General features: G+C 38.9%; 3 protein-coding genes and 1 long non-coding RNA gene across 8 annotated transcripts in view; 2 read left to right on the forward strand and 2 right to left on the reverse strand.

Annotated features, from left to right (window-relative positions):
- LOC110829762 (protein pellino) overlaps positions 1-5795 on the reverse strand; it is a 28984-nt gene extending 23189 nt beyond the window's left edge. Inside the window, exon 1 of one of the 2 annotated variants that reach the window (XM_087344537.1) lies at positions 4110-5795. In XM_087344537.1, the coding sequence (XP_087200663.1) occupies positions 4110-4135 (26 nt within the window). In that variant the 5' untranslated portion in view covers positions 4136-5795. Of the gene's footprint in view, positions 1-307; positions 697-4109 lie in introns of those variants that run through there. The other variant, XM_022063842.2, reaches the window with a different exon arrangement.
- LOC147874676 (uncharacterized) lies at positions 687-1917 on the forward strand. The gene is made up of 2 exons (XR_015534007.1): positions 687-860; positions 942-1917. It is a non-coding gene; the product is annotated as an uncharacterized LOC147874676 (long non-coding RNA).
- Positions 5796-5906: 111 nt separating the features above from the next.
- On the forward strand, positions 5907-12395 carry LOC147874677 (uncharacterized). 3 transcript variants are annotated; one of them, XM_087344545.1, is made up of 4 exons: positions 5907-6174; positions 6340-6501; positions 7414-7592; positions 8581-12395. In XM_087344545.1, the coding sequence occupies exons 2-4, from the start codon at positions 6412-6414 to the stop codon at positions 8675-8677; spliced, it is 366 nt and encodes a 121-aa protein (XP_087200671.1). In that variant the 5' UTR covers positions 5907-6174; positions 6340-6411; the 3' UTR covers positions 8678-12395. The 3 variants fall into 3 exon arrangements, with proteins under 3 accessions (XP_087200671.1, XP_087200669.1, XP_087200670.1); XM_087344543.1 differs by having other exon boundaries at positions 5915-6174; positions 7414-7829; XM_087344544.1 differs by having other exon boundaries at positions 5927-6174; positions 7414-7810.
- Positions 12147-19630, reverse strand: LOC110829766 (death-associated inhibitor of apoptosis 1). Of its 2 annotated transcripts, none has more exons than XM_087344541.1 (6): positions 19483-19630; positions 17599-18198; positions 17324-17515; positions 17004-17185; positions 15808-15875; positions 12147-15572 (listed from the first exon to the last, which is right to left on the reverse strand). In XM_087344541.1, the coding sequence occupies exons 2-6, from the start codon at positions 18122-18124 to the stop codon at positions 15350-15352; spliced, it is 1191 nt and encodes a 396-aa protein (XP_087200667.1). In that variant the 5' UTR covers positions 18125-18198; positions 19483-19630; the 3' UTR covers positions 12147-15349. The 2 variants fall into 2 exon arrangements, with proteins under 2 accessions (XP_087200667.1, XP_087200668.1); XM_087344542.1 differs by lacking the exon at positions 19483-19630 and adding an exon at positions 18885-19134.
- Positions 19631-19863: the final 233 nt, after the last annotated feature.

The raw sequence follows: 19863 nt of genomic DNA on the forward strand, positions 1-19863 counted from the left end.
ACTGTCTGAAAATAAATAATTACAGAAGTGCTTATACACTGTAACCACACTAATACTAGATTTCTTTTAATTAATAGCATACTCTTAATTAGGAAACTACTGTCACCAGGCACCAATATTTTGTCATGAATAGGGGCAGGGACAAATTTATCTTATACCTCACCTATTTACAATTGATTAAAAACAAAGAGTTGCCTATAAAATGCGTCTAAAAGCAAAAATACTGTACACAAATTACTTGTCAATGTAAAAACAATAACATAATATAAATCCAGCATCTTAATAAGTTTTGAATTGTGTTACTCACAAAGTATGTAAGAGTGACATTCTTCACAATTTTCCTTCACCTGTCGCTATTCTTAGTATCAAAACCACAAAATACATATTTCACACGTATAAGGATCATCATTCACGATATCCAACCATAACAAATCCGTAGCCTTCCATTTAATTTTGATGTTGTGTGTCTTATTTTCTTCCATTTTGTCCGGCAGCCTGAAAACAGTGTAGGGGGCAGTGTAATTCAAATCGATCCTGCTGCCTCTGCGCACGCCATTTTTTTGTTTTAGTCATCGAAATAATTCATTTTGTTCAAGTGCTTACAGATGGCGCAGATGACCAGGATAGGTTTGTGCTGCCATCTTTCAGCATACAATACAACAAAATAATCGATGTAATTTCACAAATAAATATAGCGTAGAAAGCCACAAACTGATAGATAGGAGAGAAAACCTTATTAGAAACGACTTTAAAAGTTCAGCAGTTAATATTAAATCACATTTTTCCGGCTATCAAGTTTAAATTGTCCCTTATAGTATGGTTTTATTATGTTTTCGTTTGCCTGACTGCTACACCACAAAGTAAATATAAAATTTTAGGTTATCACGGCGGCAAATATGAAGATGATTTGTTTTCTGTGTTGTCGTGTATTCTGGCAGCAGTTTAATGGCTTTTCAGAGGTGTTGCTGCTGCCATCAAGGACTTAGAACGCTGGCAAACTTCTACCAGACACAACAATCCAGAAGACAAGCCATCTTCAACACCACTAGAAGTTTACTGCAACTCATCTCCGAAAACTGACAAAGTGTTTGTATAAACGTATGGCTTTCTATTATAGAGATCATCATATGGCAGAATTATTCATTTCATTAACCGAAATTAGTAGAATTTTACATAATTGTTAATTGAAATTGGTGAAAACAATCAGATACTTATTACCAACAAATTCTTTTGAGGATAATTACTTGCAGTATGTCAACAAAGTTTGTCTTCAACAAAGGGTCTTGTAATTTTTGTCTGCTATCAAGTCAAATTGTTTAACATATTTGAAAAGTCTAGAAAGTAGGAAGTAGAACAAATGAAGTTTAAAATTAATGGATTTTCAACACTCTTTAAGCCAGAAGGTCCTCTACATCATACCATTAAAAAATTCAGATTTTGTCTCAAAGGAAACTTTATGCACCTTTCTCCATTATAAAAATCATTGCTTAATACTGTTTAGGAGCAGAATCAGTCTATTTTGAGAATCATATGAACCTAAAAAGATGCAGTGTAGGCAAAATACAGTTATTGTTTATTAATTCAGGTAAGTTTTGGTGAGTTAGGCAAATAAAAAATCGTTGTGTTTGAGGCCACAGCAGCCATATTTAATGTTTAGACAATGACTCAAGAATCCTAGCAAACTTTTTGCAGAAAAAAAACTGATATTGGAGAGCTGCTTATAAGTTAGTACAGTTTATTATTATTAAGAAGAAGAAAAGTAAGATATTTCATGAACAAGATTGTGTGGCGTCTTGACTGTGAATAAAGTGCCTAAATATAAAAAAGACAAGGAATACTTAATAATTTTATAAAACTGAGTATGTACTTTTCCTTTGCACAACAACATAAGGTAAAATATATGAAACTTAACATTTATTTGTTGTTTCTCAAGAGTTCAAGCTTTCTTTCTTACTCTAGAAAAAGAATGAAGTAGGCAGTATCTGAAAATGAAGTTCACAGAATACTTTGACCAAAGATGGATGGAGGATATTATGTAATGAGAGATTTCATGGTTAAGACCCAAAGAAATGGGCATATTCATGGATGATAACAAAGTGTCATTTCTAGGCAACACTTTACCAGAGCTCTTTCCTTCTTTTGCAGGTTAGGTATATGAATATATAACTCTGGCATATCTTTTGTATTGACATATACAACAAAAATTGAAACATGATTAGTATTTACAAATCAGGACTGATTTACTGAATGTAATGCATAAAACAATAAACATTCAAAATTTATTCACAGGATTCAGATAAAAAAGTGAATTAAGAGACCATTAATGAAGAAATGTGCAAAGCAGGTTTCATTTATGCCCAAGACAATTAAGGCTTTGACCGGGATGTTAAATCTTATGTGGTACCGCCTGATTCGACTTCTAATGGTTAAGTGAAGTGTTTTCTTCGCGGTACGGTCTGGATTCGTAAATATTATGAAGACGAGCTTCGGTTTCAAAGGGTTAACCAGCTGATTTTCGTAATGGTGAGGTGAAGTGTTTTCTTCGCGGTACGGTCTGGATTCGTAAATATTATGAAGACGAGCTTCGGTTTCAAAGGGTTAACCAGCTGATTTTCGTAATGGTGAGGTGAAGTGTTTTCTTCGCGGTACGGTCTGGATTCGTAAATATTATGAAGACGAGCTTCGGCTTCAAAGGGTTAAACCCCATTTCACATGTATTAAAACACTACAGAATGGAAAAGAATTCAGACTCTTCAAATGTATACCAGTAACTAACAAGCATATTAAATATTTCCTGTTCTAAAAAATATACTTTACTGAATCGATGCAGTGAAGTTCAGGCGTGCTGTTTATAATAATACGTAATGAAGTGTTCACTGGACATGTAATCCGCTTAAAATTGTCAGGTTTTCTTTTAATGAATAATTCACAGTTCCTTTAAATTTACAAAAGTAGTATATTAATAATGTATATGAGAGACTGAGTCTGAAGAATAGAAACTGAATCTGTTTCTGATGGTTTGACATCTTTTCAAGTCATAAATGGACCTCAGTGGTTAGGGTGAAGAATCCAACATGTTTAAAATAGAAACGAAATAGATCCGATATGGAAATTGTCAATGCTATGGAAAGGCTTGGTCATAAGATGCTAATGATGCTTCTCAAGTTAAACTGGACAACAGATTCAGTGTTCTGGAAACAGACTCACTAGATGTTAGTCAGCAAATTCCAGTGTCATTGAATCATGAGGGCAGGGAAATAAAATGAAAATTATTTTCAGGAAAGTTAGAAAGGAACAAATCTCAGCGTCAAGATGAAAATGCCAAAAACAGTTTAAGCAGTCACTGGCGAACAACGTGAAAGAATTTAATATTGAAATTTTCTCACTGCAAACTTTGGAACCCTGATATCTGAAATAATGTGAATTAAGAAGAAACCTGCTTTTATAATGTTTTATTAAACAAATAAAGTTTGTTCATGTAATATTACATGTGATTTGCAAGAACTGAAACATTTCAAATTCAATAATGGTATGGACGTGCAAAGTGTGTGTTTGAAGAATTTTTCTTACTTATTTATTTTGTTACAGATTTGAAATTCACTCCAGGTATGTAGTTTTGATAAAGGTAAATCTCATTTTCTCAAAAGTGATAAAAGTTGGCATTTCTCCTTGCTAATAGCCCTTCATTTCGTGATCTCATAATGTTGATCCATCTGTTCGCTCGACTGGCGTCGAAAGCTGGCAGCTTGTCTGGAAGCTGGACGCCATGGCATCGCTGTTGGTGTCGCTGCCATGGCATCCTAGTGCGATACCGCCCTTAAGTGTCTTATGTTATGGCTGGAGGATGGGGACACAGACAGGTGCCTACCCTACCTAACCATAGGTAACTTATTACCCAAAGTTAACCCAATCAATCACAACACGGTTTTAACATAAATATATTTCAAACAATTAATTCAAGAAAATAAATCAAATACATTGATAAGTGAATATAACAACTTTTATATACTTCAAATCGTTTCTCTACTTGACAATTAATCAGTCACCTTCTGTACTACATTATGCTTTATTACTGTGTGGCTCGTAAGATTATTCAGTTCTTTACTTACATGCGTATGCCAGCAGAAACACCCATCTCTGTTTAATTCTATGAAGTCCCATAGTAGTCAAATGTTCGGACGAACACCAAGACCTCCCCTCTGACTAAGGTTCGTTTTATCACAGTCTATGCGTACTGAAGAGAATAACTAATTTCCAAAAAGTATCCCTTAAATATGTGTTTCATCATGCATCACATGACAAGCAACATTTAATACATGAATTCTGATTGGTTGTCCACACCCTAATTCTAAACAATATTTTATAAAAGAAGGTGTCCGATTTGATGTCTTCATTCGTACGTCATTTCCTCTTTCACAACTCCTGTCCTCAAGTCACGTACGCCTTGGATTTCCCAATATCCTTCTAAGGTTTTCCCTGCTAACTGCAACTCGGATGGGCTTGTCTTACAGGATGCAACTTGTGGTTGCAGCTGACCAAAGTGTGGTTGCAGTTCACTGCAACTTCTCCGGATCTTGCTTCATAACATGTTTACTCATGTATTTCAATATGTAAGATGAAATAAAGAAATATCAAACAATCATCAATAGATTAATCAAACAAAGGTAACCCGAATATACAGATATATATATATATATATACAAGTGTAAGCAAGGGCGTTCATAACACTTAAGTGAACTTGTTCCTGAGTTGATCTGCACTTCACCATATTTATCCTGTTGCTACAGTTATGCAATACATCTGTATTACTTCCAGTAGGCCACATGAAAGTTAGCCTCACTCACTCTTTGTGCTTAGAACTGGTCCTGAGATGAAATGTTTAGACAGCATTTGAAATGGTTATCCATGCTCATCTTGGCATACACTGGTATGTGCCCCTCTCATCATAACTCTTTTATAATTGCAGACAAGAATGCCATCACTAATATCCAAACAAACCTAAGAAACAGATAAACTCGTTACTTTGAGATGGTCCATCACCAGAGTCTGTCAACAATCATGCATTTCATATTGTCTAACCTATGATATAATTTGGCATTGCTATGAAACTAACTTTCAAGGTCAAGTTATTTGAGTTTGCCCTGACATTAGTTCACGGCCAAAAATGTGGCCTTGCAGACCAATGGAAGAGGAACAATACTTGTGCCATTTAGTATGAAGACTAACATGTCGTGCATAAAAAGTTTACTTGTCTGTTAGATACTGATAGCTGAAGCACATGGAATTTTGTAAAAGGAAGTTTACAAACACATTCACGTTTTTCATTTTTTTGTATGCGTTTATAGCAAAGTTCATGTTTTTGGTAACAATAACAAATCAAAATTTCATTCACAAACAAGTTTAAAAAAAGATTCATTTTTGAGAATGCTTGCTACCATGCAGTTCAAAATTCATTATTCCATTTTATCATCTAAAAATGAAAAGATTAACCCCTCAGCGTGGGAGCATTTAAATCCAAAGTCTATACTGTGCTGTTGGAGGATTTTCTGCTTGGGGATTTAATTTTGAGTTTGAAAGTGCATCATTTTACTTATATGGGCACAACTTCCCTAATAATTGATGAATTTTAGTAAAACTTTGAACAAAATGTTCACAACACACTATGCTTTATAGTACAAAAAAAAATACATTTCACGCAAGATTAGAGCTATCAGCTCGTGAGTGAAAAAGAGTTTGAACACATTCACAGCTACTGTTCTATCAATGTCTTTAGGAGACAAAACACGTATGCCACTCGAAGCCATAATCACGGCTGTGCTGACATCATATACCGTTACAAAGCTTGCAATGTGTCCTACAGAGCTGTCGTAACTGTAACTATATTACTCCATTCGTCTTCGATAGATAGAGCCACAAAGTAGAGGCTGAACGCAGTTGTGTTCAATAATCGATCAATATTTCAAAGTCGAAAGACACTGGTAAAATCGATCTGTCAGAGTCAGAATACATCAACTACAAGGTCAGTCGTTACGAAGAAGGAGAAGTCTAAAAGAAGCTTAGCAATGGAAGAATTAGTGGTTTTATTTAAAACCAAAGATCCTACCGCCAACAAAGAAACGGTTCAAAAAAAAAATAAATTCCCTTAGAAGTTGCTTCAGAAAGGAGCATAATAAGGTAAGGCTAAAGGAATACTATAATATTAATATTATTTCCACAAAGTATGGTAATTTTGAAGAAGAATAAAATATTCTTGTTACTTTTGGTTGCTTATACAACTTGAGTTTCATATGATTTATTAACAATGATGAAAATGACTGATTAGATCTCATAATTTCTCAGGTCAAAGCCTCACAAAAATCAGGTTGTGGTCAATATGAGGTCCATGTACCTAAATTATGGTACTACGACCATATGCTGTTCTTGGAGGACCAGGACATACCGAGAAGGAGCCAGTCGGTTGATTCAATTTTAGACGCCATGCCTTTTGGCTATGAGATTGAGGTAAGTAATAATAATAATAAGGTCTAAAGTAACTTATTTATTCCAAATAAACATACTTGCTTTATCAGTACACAAAGCACAAAGGGAAACAAAACATCACTTTTCTCAGAGCTAATATTGTTCAAATATTTTGATGATTATTATTGAGTCATCACGTTACTTTACACGTGGTTTCATAACTACTCAAAGATTTTTTCTCGCCAATATACTGCCCCCTCACCGTTGAAACATTCGCAAAACATTTCCCTTACTAATTTTGCTGCATTAGTAGCGTTTCCAGTGGGTGTGTTAATGTTGACTCCGTGTCAGTGCAATCATCGCTTTCTTCCTCAAAATATCTGGAGCTTTCTTTGCGAAGGAAATTGTGTAAAACACAACATGTTAGCACTACAAGATGTATCCTCTCCAATTTTAGATTTATGTTTGCGTTAAAGATCCTAAACCGACTTGACATTATGCCGAAAACATTTTCTACAATCCTCCTTGCCCTAGACAAACGATAATTGAAAATTCGTCGTTCTCTGTTTAATGTTTGTTGGCTATATGGTCTAGGGCAGCTCAATTAAACTTCCACTGCATGTCTCTTGCCTCGGAATCTTTAGTTCATGGTTTAGTTTTTCAAGAAAAGATGTGCTCCTTATAGCATCACCATCAGATATTCTCCCGTTCGTGCCCGTTTCACACCAAATGAATTCATAATTAGCGTTCGCACATGCCATCAATATAGTACAGTGAAAGTATTTGTAATTCCAAAAATAAGAACCACTTCCAGGTGGTGGTGTAATCCTAATATGCTTGCCATCGATCGCTCCCAGACAATGAGGAAACTGCCATTTTTCTTCGAAACCCCTTGCGATTGTACTCCGTTCGCGTTCACTCTCTGGCATCTGAAACATAAAAGTTTATTTTCAGAATTTCGAAGAGAATCCTGCAGATACAGATGACAGCCAAAGCACGTCATCCAGTGTTCCCTCGCGACCCTCAACAAGTGGCTTCAAGAGGCCGAAATCTAAAGCGGACCAGGTTTTAGAGAAAATTGCCAAAAGGATGGATGAACGTCGCGATGATTCACAGCAGCAAATTACACGACCGTACGACTCTTTTGGAGACTATGTTGCTGAAAAATTAAGACCAATGCCGCGAGCAATGGTACCTATACGCCAAAAACTGATCAGTGATGTACTTTTTTATGGAGAGATGGAAAAACTCGACGTGTCATCAGGGATCACAATCACTACCAAGGAAACATCCCAAGGAACTGCATGCACAAATGAAAATCCTCTGATGTTAGCTTTCATGGATGCAGTTAGTAAGGACTATCCAAATGTGTAATGACTTTTTGGCATATGGTATTTTCTGTATCATTGACTATGAAAGTGTTTCTTTTTTTCATGTTTCATATTCTGTACTGTACTTTTGTATTTTTTGAATATACATTTCTTATGCTTGTACTGAGTGTCTATACCTAAACCTTGGCTTTTCTAGGTTAAAGAGATACATTACAATATGTAAAAAACGCCATTCAGCACTCGCATTTATTTTACAAATAAGTTAAAATATATTATGAGACATGTTTCGCCTCTTAAGTGGCATCATCAGTCATGTGATTCACGAACTAATTGAAACTAATTAAACGTAAAAAACTAATTACATTTAAATACTAATTAAATTTAAAAAAAATATAGTAACAATCCATACCTTACCTTAACGTATCCTTTCAAACACTGCAGTATTGCCCTGCAAGTCTCGGGGATAATTACTCCTAAACGTTGTGGAGAAGTAGCTGTCACATACTTCGGTTCTTCATAGTTCATGCCTGAAGCCAAAAATCTCAAAGTCGCTGACAATCTTTCATGAGGACTGATGCATTGTCTCATATTCGTGTCCTGTTTTTGTATCATAGGCGTGACTAGCCCCAATAAGCGGAAATAAGCACACTCATCCGTTCATAAATAGTTTCTCCAGTCTGACGGCTCCAAACTCAGTTCACTAATTAAATTTGAAGTGACTTAAATTGCTTCTATTTAAGAGCCATTGCTTCGACCACTTTCGTTTTGGTTTTTTCCTTTTAATATACAGGCATACCGCCGTAGCTATTACCAGTTCTTCGTCCATCGCAAACACCACGCACTTCACAGAGGGACAACAAACCGCGACTGGCGTGACGCGACCGTGAATGTAGTACCTCTTTGGACGTCATCCATTTGGAGCGATCGTGAATGGCGGCCTTTAGGGTGCAACATGCGAGCAGCGCTCGGCACTCCACGCCGTGGGATGATTACGTCATGACGAGCGATGTTCGACACTCCAAGCTGATGGGTTAGTATATAATTTTACCTGTTATTGTGTATGGATGTGAAACTTGGTCTCCCACTCTAAGGGAAGAATATAGATTGTTAGACAAATGACAGAAAAGGACCAACACAGTGATAACACCTGTCTGCACAAATGTCTGTAAGAATTAGTCTTCACTGGCTCCTATCAGGTAACATTCTTTATAATCAAAACTGTCTTTTAGTAGTTCTATAGCGAACATCATGTCTGCCCTCCTGCTTACCGTAATAAAGTTTACAGGTTTTCTTCTGTCCCAAAAATGTCCTCTACCTGTATTAAAGACCACATCACATTAGTTTTAATGATTTAAGTGCATTTTCAGACAACTGTGAATTTATTATGGAAATTCAAGAAGTCTGCTAGAGGATGTTCGTATTATTATTTTGACTGACAATATTGGGAAAAGATTTTACTTCTTCTATGGCTCTCCGGTCCGTATTCGGTCCATGGCCTCCTCAGTTCTCCTCTTCCATTCGGTCCTATCCTCCGCTGCCTTCTTCCAATTTCTAATCCTCAGGAGCAGTGTGGCATCCGTTTGAACTGCATCCTCCCATCTGTTCCTGAGTCTTCCAACTGGTCTTCTTCCTCCAACACTTCCTTTGAGTACCATCTTTGGAATTCGGATGTCGTCCAACCGAATCAGGTGACCTGCCCATTGAAGTCTCTTGATTTTTATAAATTGTGACAATGGTACGAGGTGCGATCGGAAAGTTTCCAGACTGCGCGTATAAAAACCCGTACACTTATCTCAGGTATTAAATTCATCCATCACCCTCGAAGTAGTTCCCCTGGGAGTGAACACAACGATCCCAGCGCCGCTGCCAAGCCTGGAAGCATCCCTGGAAATCTTTCTTTGTCAGCCTGTCAAGCACCATCTGCGATTCTGCCTGAATCTCTTCTATCGTCTCAAATCTCCTTCCCTTTAGCTGAATTTTCATCTTTGGGAAGAGGAAGAAGTCACACGGAGCTTAGAAAGGAAGTTGGGGTCGGTTCTTCCAAGATCTTTGAGCTCCTGACAAACGAGAAGTCGATTCTGCTTCTGGTCCTCAGACAGGATGCGTCGCATGTGGAGTTCTTCCTTTAGAACGGATGAATTTAATACTTGAGATAAGTGTACGGGTTTTTATATGCGCAGTCTTTAAACTTTCCGATCGCACCTCGTATGTCTTTATATAATTTATAGATTTCCTGATTAGTTTTTATCCTCCATTCACCTGCTTCTTGTATTGGGCCAAAAATTTTCCTCAGGATATTCCGTTCAAACAGATCCATTTTATCTGGTGAATTCTCGTTGAGTACCCATGTTTTACTCCCTTATGTCATTATGCTACGGATGAGAGTTTTATATAATGTGACTTTTACTTTCTTACTCATTCCGTGGAATTCTATCAGTGGTAATATCGAGAAAAATGCTTTATTGGCAGCTTGAATTCTGCTTTGTATTTCTACCATTTCCTCATTCTTATTTGTTACGCATACTCCCAGGTATGAGAATCTTTGCGCCACTTCTATTTCACGTTCCTTGATCTTTATATGATGGTCTAATGATCTGCTCCTTGTTTGTATTAAGGCTTTTGTTTTCCTTGTGTTAATTTGTAATCCAACTTCTTTCTCGCCAAGCACTTCAACTACTTCTTTGACTGATCTTTCCAAAATATTTATGTCATCCACATACCCTACTATTTGTTCAATTTTATATTCAAAAGTGCGTTTGGTGTCTTCTGCTAGTTTTCTAATTACATGTTCGAGGGGCGAGATTAAAGAGAAGTGGTGCTAAACCGTCTCCTCGCTTGAGGCCTTGATTTATTGTAAGGCTGTCTCCCAGTTGATTTTGTATCTTCACATGTGCTGTAGTATCTTCCATCGTCATATTCGTAAGTCTTATTAGTTTCCCATGTATCTTGAATTGGTGCATTATAAGACTGATTTAGTTCCATGTATGGAATCATATGCTTGTTCCTTCCCAACATTTTTCTAGTATTTCCTTCCGTTCCAAAGACAGAACATTAGCTACAATCAATTTAAGAAACCTGAAAATGGTGATCTTTTAGGATACTGCGGTCTGGTAGAAACTGACAGATGTTTCAGAGTTGCACTTCTGAAATGTCAGTCAATTTATACCGGACTAAACAGTGAAATACAAGACAAATTACCTTCTTGTCGCCACTGAAAGCTCAGATTTACAAACTACGCAAATGACAATGTAAAGAAACATCTCCACTTTTGAAGGTGTATGAATGTAAAGTGGTTAAAACCAATGTCACATCAGACCTCAGCAGTTCCATTGAAAAGTACAAACGTTTCGTCTAAACAAATCAATCCAGCATTCCGTTGCTGAAATGCATATTGAACAGTTAGCGTTGGGTAAACTTCGATGAAAAATGTCCGGTGTTCAACCTCATCAAATGAAAAACAAAGCACAAAACAGGTTGCTTGTCCGGATATCAAATAAACTGAATATAAGTTACCACAAAAGCCACAAAAATTTAGATTCTACACTTGAAACGACGTTATAAACAAACGCAGCATATACGTAAACCTCGTTTCTTTTTTGTTGTTTATGAATCATCTGCATTTACCCAAAAACCACAGACTAATATAATAATTCTACAAAATTCGTGCATATACACAAGACGTGTAAACTGAAAATCTCATTTTTGAAAATATTGATTTTAACGATATCATTCATAATTATTTCACGTCAAAATGTGAAAGAAAAGAAAACAGCTATGTGATGCCTTTATAGGGGTATTGATACTACCGGTTCCGTTTAAAATGTGGTGGTATGCCACATTACCCTTGTAATCTCCAACGATGTGGCCTCAGGAGATTTGAATTAATTCTTTAACAAATTTCTAAACTCAGTTTGCACTTTGTTTCCTAACTACAGTCCTTAATATTTATAAATCCATAATTTTAATGAAGTAAACTGGTGTTGCTAATCAAGACGGCATCCACAATATATATATATATATATATCCGAATTTATAACTTGTGTTGGGCAAGGCCGTGGTCTAGGCAACACGGAGTTTTCCTCCGTGGCATCCCAACAATTACTCCATTCACACACAGAAGAAGGCAATGGCAAACCACTTCTGGATCATCTGCCAAGAACGTATATGAACAGGTCCCAGTCCGAGAAAAGGATGGAAGGATCCTGTTCATATGGACCTGTCGTCAGACAGAACACTAAATAATAATAATAATAATAATAATATATATATATATATATATATATGATTATAGAATTCGTACAGTCTGAGACAACATATGTGACCTGTACTCAGAAGCAATGGTATTACCATAGTATGTACATAAATAAAGATCACTTTATTAATAAATTATACACACTTGTATTTCAAAATATATCCATCACAGTACATTGTAACATTATTTTAAATGAGATTAATTTTCTGATATAAACAGTTCCTTGTCATATTTTCCCCCAACAACCTTACTTTTAAAACAAACTTTCATCAGATTTAGAATTTAGGTTCCTGTCAAAAAAAAAAACATATACCATGACCAGAGATTTCTTGAAGGCAGAATGAGGACATCCATCTTCAGGTGTGTTGCACCTCGTAGTTTAGTAGCGTGACTGCCACACTATTTGTTATTGCTCTTAAACACGAAATGAAAATTTACAGAATTAAATCTTGAATAATGACACTCCTCACTCAATAGCAAAACTAAGCCTTTGCATTGCCAAAATTCAAATAAACCGCAATGACTGTGGGTTTCTTTATATTCCGCACAAATTGCACAAAGGCGCAAAGCGGTGTTGGAACTACACATTTACATTACGTCGCCCGCCATTCTTACAACACAGGAGAGGGTGCACAATATTTTACCTTTCGATACTTTGCATCGGTCAGCATTTATTAGTGACTGTAAGATACGATATCAAAAGATGATTTTCAATCTTGGGGTGACACCACGAAATGGCCGTCTTTTTTTTTCAGTTCCAGGTCAATTAATTCTGACGCATTTGCATGCTTGATGCAGTCTCCACGGTAATTTTAAAATTGTTACCTTCCGTCCAGGTACGGTGTCGTCTTTTATCATTGCAAGCTCGAGTGTCTGTAACACCAAACTTTATTTCCACTTCTGGTGGCACCAATGGGCTTACACCGACAACAAACGCTACGTGTTGTTATAAAAAACCTGCCTCATACTGACACTAGTCTGTTCTTCTTGTGTTGTGCGCCCAAAAGGGGTCATAACTTTTACCCAGAACTATGTAACTCCTTCCATTATATATGGAAATGCTGTAATTAAAACCATACTTATCCTCCTGCTGAAAATTGAGTGGACTGATAAAGTACGAAATGAGCTGGTCTTAGACAGGATAGGCGAAGGAAGAAATTTATGGAAAAATCTTACGAGAAGAAGAGATAGGATGGTGGGACACATCCTGAGGCACCCAGGATTGGTTAATTTGGTAATGGAAGGAACAGTTGAAGGGAAGAATAGTAGGGGAGACATGATTGGAATGTGACGTAGATTTTTGAGGATGTGGGCTGCAAAAAATACGTGGAAATGAAGAGATTGGCGCAAGGTGAAAATGGAGGACCGCATCAAATCATTCGGAGGACTGATGACAAACAAAAAAAAAATCCTCTTGCAATTACAAGAAACTTTAAAGTTTTGATGACAACTATGTCCCCTCTTTTTCATCGTTTCATGTTGAGAATGAGATTGGAAAACAGAACGCCCCATCTCAATGTTACGTATCAGGATACACACACGTGCTGGGACCACTACAGCCTTTCCTGCACATTCTATCAGACCAGTTCAGGGTGCGAGGTCCAGAATTCAATTGCCTGCAACAACAGTACTAACAGTCTCCCAGGACTAATCTGGGGGCAGCACATGGCAATTTTGGCTGTACCAACAAATACCATCAATTTATTGTCTTCCGACAACTGGGTTTGGAGAAAATGCGACTACAAGTTCCGTTATACTAAACAGCATAGTAACTTGCTTGCTTCATTGTGATCCACCGTTAAAATTAATATGATAGTCTGGAAATAAGCATAATATAAATTCACCTCAACAGACTACCTAGACTACCCAGAGAAGTCTGTTCCAAAAATCCATCGCACAGTCTCGCCCGTCAGCTACAGTGAATTAAAATTCCGCAGCTCATCGAAACAGACAATGGCCTGTGCGCACTTGAAGCATAAACGTAAGAAAAACTACATAACTCGAGAGCAAGGACGACTGTGGGAATGGAACATTCTTAACGCTGTCATTCTCACAAATTACATTCACTGTCAACATTTTCTACTCTCCAAATTTCGAATTCTTCACGTTTAATATAATTACACAACTTACATTTTAAATTTCTGTTGCAACAACAATGTAATCATTAGAAAATGAAGATACCGTGCGTCCTTATTTTTTGGTCACAAAATGAAAAAAAATCAATTATTCGTGTACAACACGCTTCAAAATAAAATTATGCGGTGAAAACAAATTTTAAAAAAGATTATGTAGTACGAGATGCATGAGTATTACAAGGACAGAGTTTGCATTCACTTTTGGTGGTGGAATTTTGTGGTGAAACTGACCCAAATGCACTAATATTTTAAGTCAGTCAGACGATGGTATACGAGGTGCGATCGGAAATTTTCCAGACTGTGTCAATAGAGGGCGAACCGGATGTAGTACGAGCTTCTGCCGCTAGGGGGTGCGGCCTACATTCATAGTGAATCAGTGTGCCAGCCGGCATCATCGAATTAGCATTTGTTTCTTAGTTACGGGCGTTTTGGTAGTACATTACACCGACCCTCCTGCGATTTTGGAATGGCGTGTGCATCAAATTTTGCCAAAGACTCGCCAAAACGGCTATGGAAACCTATGAAATGCTAAAGCAAGCATTTGGGGAGTCCGCAATGGGTCGTGCACAAACTTTTGTGTGGCATTCACGTTTTGAAAATGGCCGAACCTCTGTCGATGATGACGAGCGTTCTGGACGACCATCTTCGAGCACAACGCCCGAAAATGTTACGAAGATTCGGCAGGCCATTCACGAAGATCGACGTCGTACCATCAACGACTTGTGCGACATTGTTGGGATAGGCTATGGGACCTGTCAGCTGATTCTAAAGGAAGAACTCCACATGCGACGCATCCTGTCTGAGGACCAGAAGCAGAATCGACTTCTCGTTTGTCAGGAGCTCAAAGATCTTGCCGGATCGCCGGATTTAGCTCCGTGTGACTTCTTCCTCTTCTCAAAGATGAAAATTCAGCTAAAGGGAAGGAGATTTGAGACGATAGAAGAGATTCAGGCAGAATCGCAGATGGTGCTTGACAGGCTGACAAAGAAAGATTTCCAGGGATGCTTCCAGGCTTGGCAGCGGCGCTGGGATCGTTGTGTTCACTCCCAGGGGAACTACTTCGAGGGTGATGGATGAATTTAATACCTGAGATAAGTGTACGGGTTTTTATACGCGCAGTCTGGAAACTTTCCGATCGCACCACTGCTGAATGGATTTTTGCAGCGTGGTGCTCACGACAGGAATGCTCTTACGGTGCCAGTGAATGGTTGCCTGCACACAGCGCACGTCGAGAGCGATGGTGCACATTTCACACATGCCACAAGGTGACCACAAGGTAAGAATAAGACTCCCCGTTCTTCCACGTAGCAAATCTGGCAGACTCGTGCATCGTCAATTACCTTTCCATGTGAACCATTTGCTTGCACAGTGGATGCCTTCAGGCTGGGCTCCTTACTGCAACAAAAATCCCACATCCAAACCTCATTGCCGGTACATTTTAATTGTTTCAACTAATTAACTCGGGGATAGAGCCAATCATCCATTTAACGTGCATGTAACACACCACCAACCATTTAGCCTCCTTTCCTTATTTGGATCATAACACTAATTAGTGTTGTTCGTGGGCGGATACCACAGTTTGGACAAACATAAATCTTCAAGGTAAAAGTGAACTTCTCTGAATACACACCTTGATGATGATGATGATGATGATGATGCCTCTGTCTTCTGCAAGTCTCCCAGCAGGTTCTTCAGATCCTAGAACATGAAGCAGTTCTCACGAGTACGCTCAGGACTCACCAAAATCAAGTCTCCGCTGAATTACGAGCACACGAAAATGTGACACCATCACAAACTACTACGACACAGGCAGACATAAAACTTCACAGCGGCCTGTACCTCCGATTTCGGGATCGGAAGACGCGCAGTTCCAAGAAAATGAACTTGATCAGTTTCTGGGTTGAATGAACTGAAGAACAAGAAAACTTTTGTGCAAGAAAAATACTGAATATTGCCGAGAAATGTTGGCAGACACCGAATGTCCACAGGGATTTTCATGGTAACGTTCCTCTGCCGTACTCACGCAAGTCTTAAAATCAATGGATTCTGTGATTTATACAGATGGTACTGGCAGAAAGTTTAACGCTGGCTCTGAGACACATCTTGGCCTGGCAGAAAAGTACGATTCGGTGACCCAAAAATGAGCACAGGAATCTCATCAAACCCAGAACCTTCTGAATGGAGTCTGGTGTCTTACCCTGAGGCCAGAGAACCCCTAGCAGTGAGAAATGTTACAGCCACAGAAACGTACGTCTGCTCATGTTATGACTCGTTTAAATTCTTATCTTACAAAGAGATGCTGCCACAACCTGGAACATCAGCAGTCACCACTGACGTGAACGTTAAAACAGGGAATTCAGTGAAGCGTGGCACTAGATGCGTACGAGGTGCGATCATAACGTTCTTAGCAAAAACCAAGTCTTATTCTTCACACATGAAAAACAAATAATCTTACGCTGACACATGTCAAGTTTGGTGTGAGAAACATAAATATGCAGCTTCTTACACCTTTTCTGCAAACAAGAATAGAAATTTTGAGGTAAATTACGCAGAATGAGTCAATTACAAGACGCTACGCAAAACCATACTGCAAACTACAATAGAGTCCCAATCATCCCGCCTTCAGATATCCGGCGTGCCACGTCGGAAAGCTCAATTTCATCGACGGCAAGGTCTGCACGTAGCAGAACGAATGACACACCCCCACAACGAACCTTTTATATTTTATGTGCTCAGTTGCTACCACAGGCATACCACTGCTCAAAGAAAACGGAGGTGGCTCAGAAGCAGGTACCCATTACCGATTTCTCTTTCCCAGATGCTCACCTGGACCGGAGCGTCGGCTTCCTTTGGCCGACGACATTCTTGAATGGATTCCTGCCCCTTGTTCAGCACAACGTACACGCACTTGGGAAACCAAGCTGCATGCTCAACCCACGGGTCATCCATCTCCCCCCAGTCTTTGAGTCCTCCACCGCAGTGGAAACACACCGTTTGGTCTCCGTTACCTGCCAGCACAGAGACACCGCTACATCAAATGAGCCTGAATACAGCGTCCTCAAAGACAATCGAGTGGCCACTCTTCTCGCGCCTCTCGGTTTTACTTTAGACAAACCGGAAGGCAATACACACCAGCCATGACTTACCCGTGTAATAGAACCCTGCTTCACTCAGTTTGTCTGGCTTCTGTTTGAGGGAGCGCGGCCAGTTCTCATACGACCGCACACGTGAATCATACGTGTTGTAAGACGGGTGCATTGGCCCGTGGCTCTGGTTGATGCCATACTTCTGCAACTCCTCTGGTGTCAAAAGGTTGTGATACAGCCCACGGCTGACAGCTGCAACAACAAACAATTTTCAAAGCTGTGTCCAGTTTCACAAGCAACCAGCAGCAGTCTGAGTTGTGAGCGATGCAACGCACCTCGCTCCGGGCCAGAATTCGGCCTAAACTCCAAGAACGGTCCGCAGACATCATAGCTGCGACTCTCTTGTGTCTCAGGGTGGCCGTCAGAATTGATGGGAATGTTTCCAACTGGCATCCCTCTAACAAACCCACAGGATGGGGCCCAGCGCTGATGATCCGTGAAGGGTGCATCTCCTTCCTCCCACTGTCCCACCTGAACTCCACAAAAGACACACTGCACCACATCACCTTGGTTCGTGTAGTAGAAGCCAGCAGCTGACAGAGCATGTGGGTCCATGAACACGATCGACCATTTCTCATACGTTTTCAGACGTTCAGCCTCACTCTTCAAGTTTAATGATTGACAGATATTAGTGGCAGGCTGGTGTGGTGGTGAGGCACAAGGGGCAGTGGAGCTGGAAGGTGTGACGTCTGCTGGAGGGCTGTCCACAGTGTCCACGGAGGATTTGGGGTGTTGGCGGTTCTTTTCAATAGGCACTGAGAGAGCTGCATTAACGCCATTTTGAGGCATAACATGCGACATTAGCAGCAAACGTTAATTTGTTTTTTTCTTCTTCTAAATTTCTTCAGTTGCGGAAAAACAATCAGCTACGTGCTCTGAAATGAACAATACAGCCTTTTGTTTCTTTACATACACTAGAGCAGGGCGCTCCTTTCGGAGCTCCTGGGGAGGGTTGCTCAAGTTTGTAAAACGCCACCAACCTTGTGTAAGAAACTAAACTAACCGCCCCGAATGGGGGGTTTAAACACTTGACCAACCCCCCTTTGGGGGGGGGGGTTGGTTGCATTTTAAAGTCTTGAGTAAGACACTAAACTAACCCCCTTTGGAAGGGTTAGTTTAGTGTCTCATTCAAGTGTTTTAACCCTTGAGTAAGAAACTAAACAACCCCCCAATGGTGGTTAAAATATCTGACAAACCCCCCCCCCCCTCCGGGGGGTTGGTTGAGTTTTAAAATCTGGAGTAAGAAACTAAACTAGTTAAAACACTTGATCAACCCCCCTTCTTTTTCAGCGTCTTGTTTTATTTTGCTCCTCTGTTCTTATCGAATAAGTTTTTCTACGTGTGTCGTTAATATGGTCTCGTCTATCATTGTAAGTCTTACTTCGCTTTGCTTCATTTGTTAAATAGTTCTGATATTTCAGTTTCTTACGTCGCTGTTCAGAGGCCAACTGTTCTTGGCCAGTCAACTTTCTACGTCCAGCCCCACCCTTGCAAATCTTCGTCTTAAAATCGATCATAATAGTTTTCGTAATCGTAATATATCGAATAAGTATCACTTTACCTTGTTGGTGTTGGTAATTCAAATACTTGATAACTTCTCTTTTCACTTTTCTGATATTTTAGGCCAACTGTCAATCAATTTTTAATAATGCGACGTGCTGCCTACAGAGCAGTGATAATGCGACTGGCTTGGTAGTGAAGCGTTATTTGTTTACTCGGCATTGTTGTGGAACACAACAATGCCGAGTAAACAAATATCTGTTGACATTGTTGATGACGTCATTTCTTGAAGACAACGAGGAATCACAAATTTTTATAGTAGAAAGAAGAAGATAGATTTAATTTAATGAAGTCAACACTGTATTCAGATGAGGCAACGTCGCGTCTGATGACGCTACACTGAAACACAGTTAAGAAAAAAAATGCGTCGCCCCTTGACACCAGCACCACTGTCTAGATATTGCCTGAACAAAAATATACTTCACACAAAACTGTACAAAATTCATTCAAATAATTAATTCGTACATCGCCTCAATTGTATTCTGTCATTACCTGCTTCATTATTATACATGATACTTCTTGACCCCATAAACATTTCACACATAATTCCGAAATACGACAAATAAATAAAGCTATGTATTCTGTATTTTGCTACTCACCTTTCACAATTTTAATATAAAGATGGCCTTCAACTGGCTACACGTAAGCACAACCGACTGCTCTCGTGGGAAATTTCCTGACGATGGTGTTCGATTCAAAGCAGAAGTTTACAGTGATGCCATATCATTTACATAACCCATGTAAATAAATCGATATACCTTTCTCTTGCAGCAGACTATTTCCAGTATGAACAATTTCCAGCGAAACAGATTGCTAAATATGAATTGTCATTAGCGTACATATTTTAAACACTAACACATAATTACAAAATCGCACTGTGCCACATTAGGCAATAATGAAAGTCAAGTTAGGTCAATGTTGGAATGTCATTGAATGTGTGGAAATAATGTTCTATATAAAATAAGAAATGTTTATAGTGT

Source organism: Zootermopsis nevadensis, unplaced genomic scaffold (assembly GCF_977971745.1).
Source record: "Zootermopsis nevadensis isolate Lab colony 2312 unplaced genomic scaffold, Znev_1.0 Znev_ptg000007l, whole genome shotgun sequence".
NCBI lineage: Eukaryota > Metazoa > Arthropoda > Insecta > Blattodea > Termopsidae > Zootermopsis > Zootermopsis nevadensis.

Coding starts and splice junctions, on each gene's coding strand:
- LOC147874677 (XM_087344543.1), top strand. CDS start 6,412: ATGCTGTTCTTGGAGGACCAGGACATACCGAGAAGGAGCCAGTCGGTT. Junction 6,502..7,413: donor CTTTTGGCTATGAGATTGAG/GTAAGTAATAAT, acceptor GTTTATTTTCAG/AATTTCGAAGAGAATCCTGC. Junction 7,830..8,580: donor AGTAAGGACTATCCAAATGT/GTAATGACTTTT, acceptor TTTAATATACAG/GCATACCGCCGTAGCTATTA.
- LOC110829766 (XM_087344541.1), bottom strand. CDS start 18,124: ATGTCGCATGTTATGCCTCAAAATGGCGTTAATGCAGCTCTCTCAGTG. Junction 17,186..17,323: donor AGCAGGGTTCTATTACACGG/GTAAGTCATGGC, acceptor CTGTGCTGGCAG/GTAACGGAGACCAAACGGTG. Junction 15,573..15,807: donor TCATCATCATCATCATCAAG/GTGTGTATTCAG, acceptor TTTTTGTTGCAG/TAAGGAGCCCAGCCTGAAGG.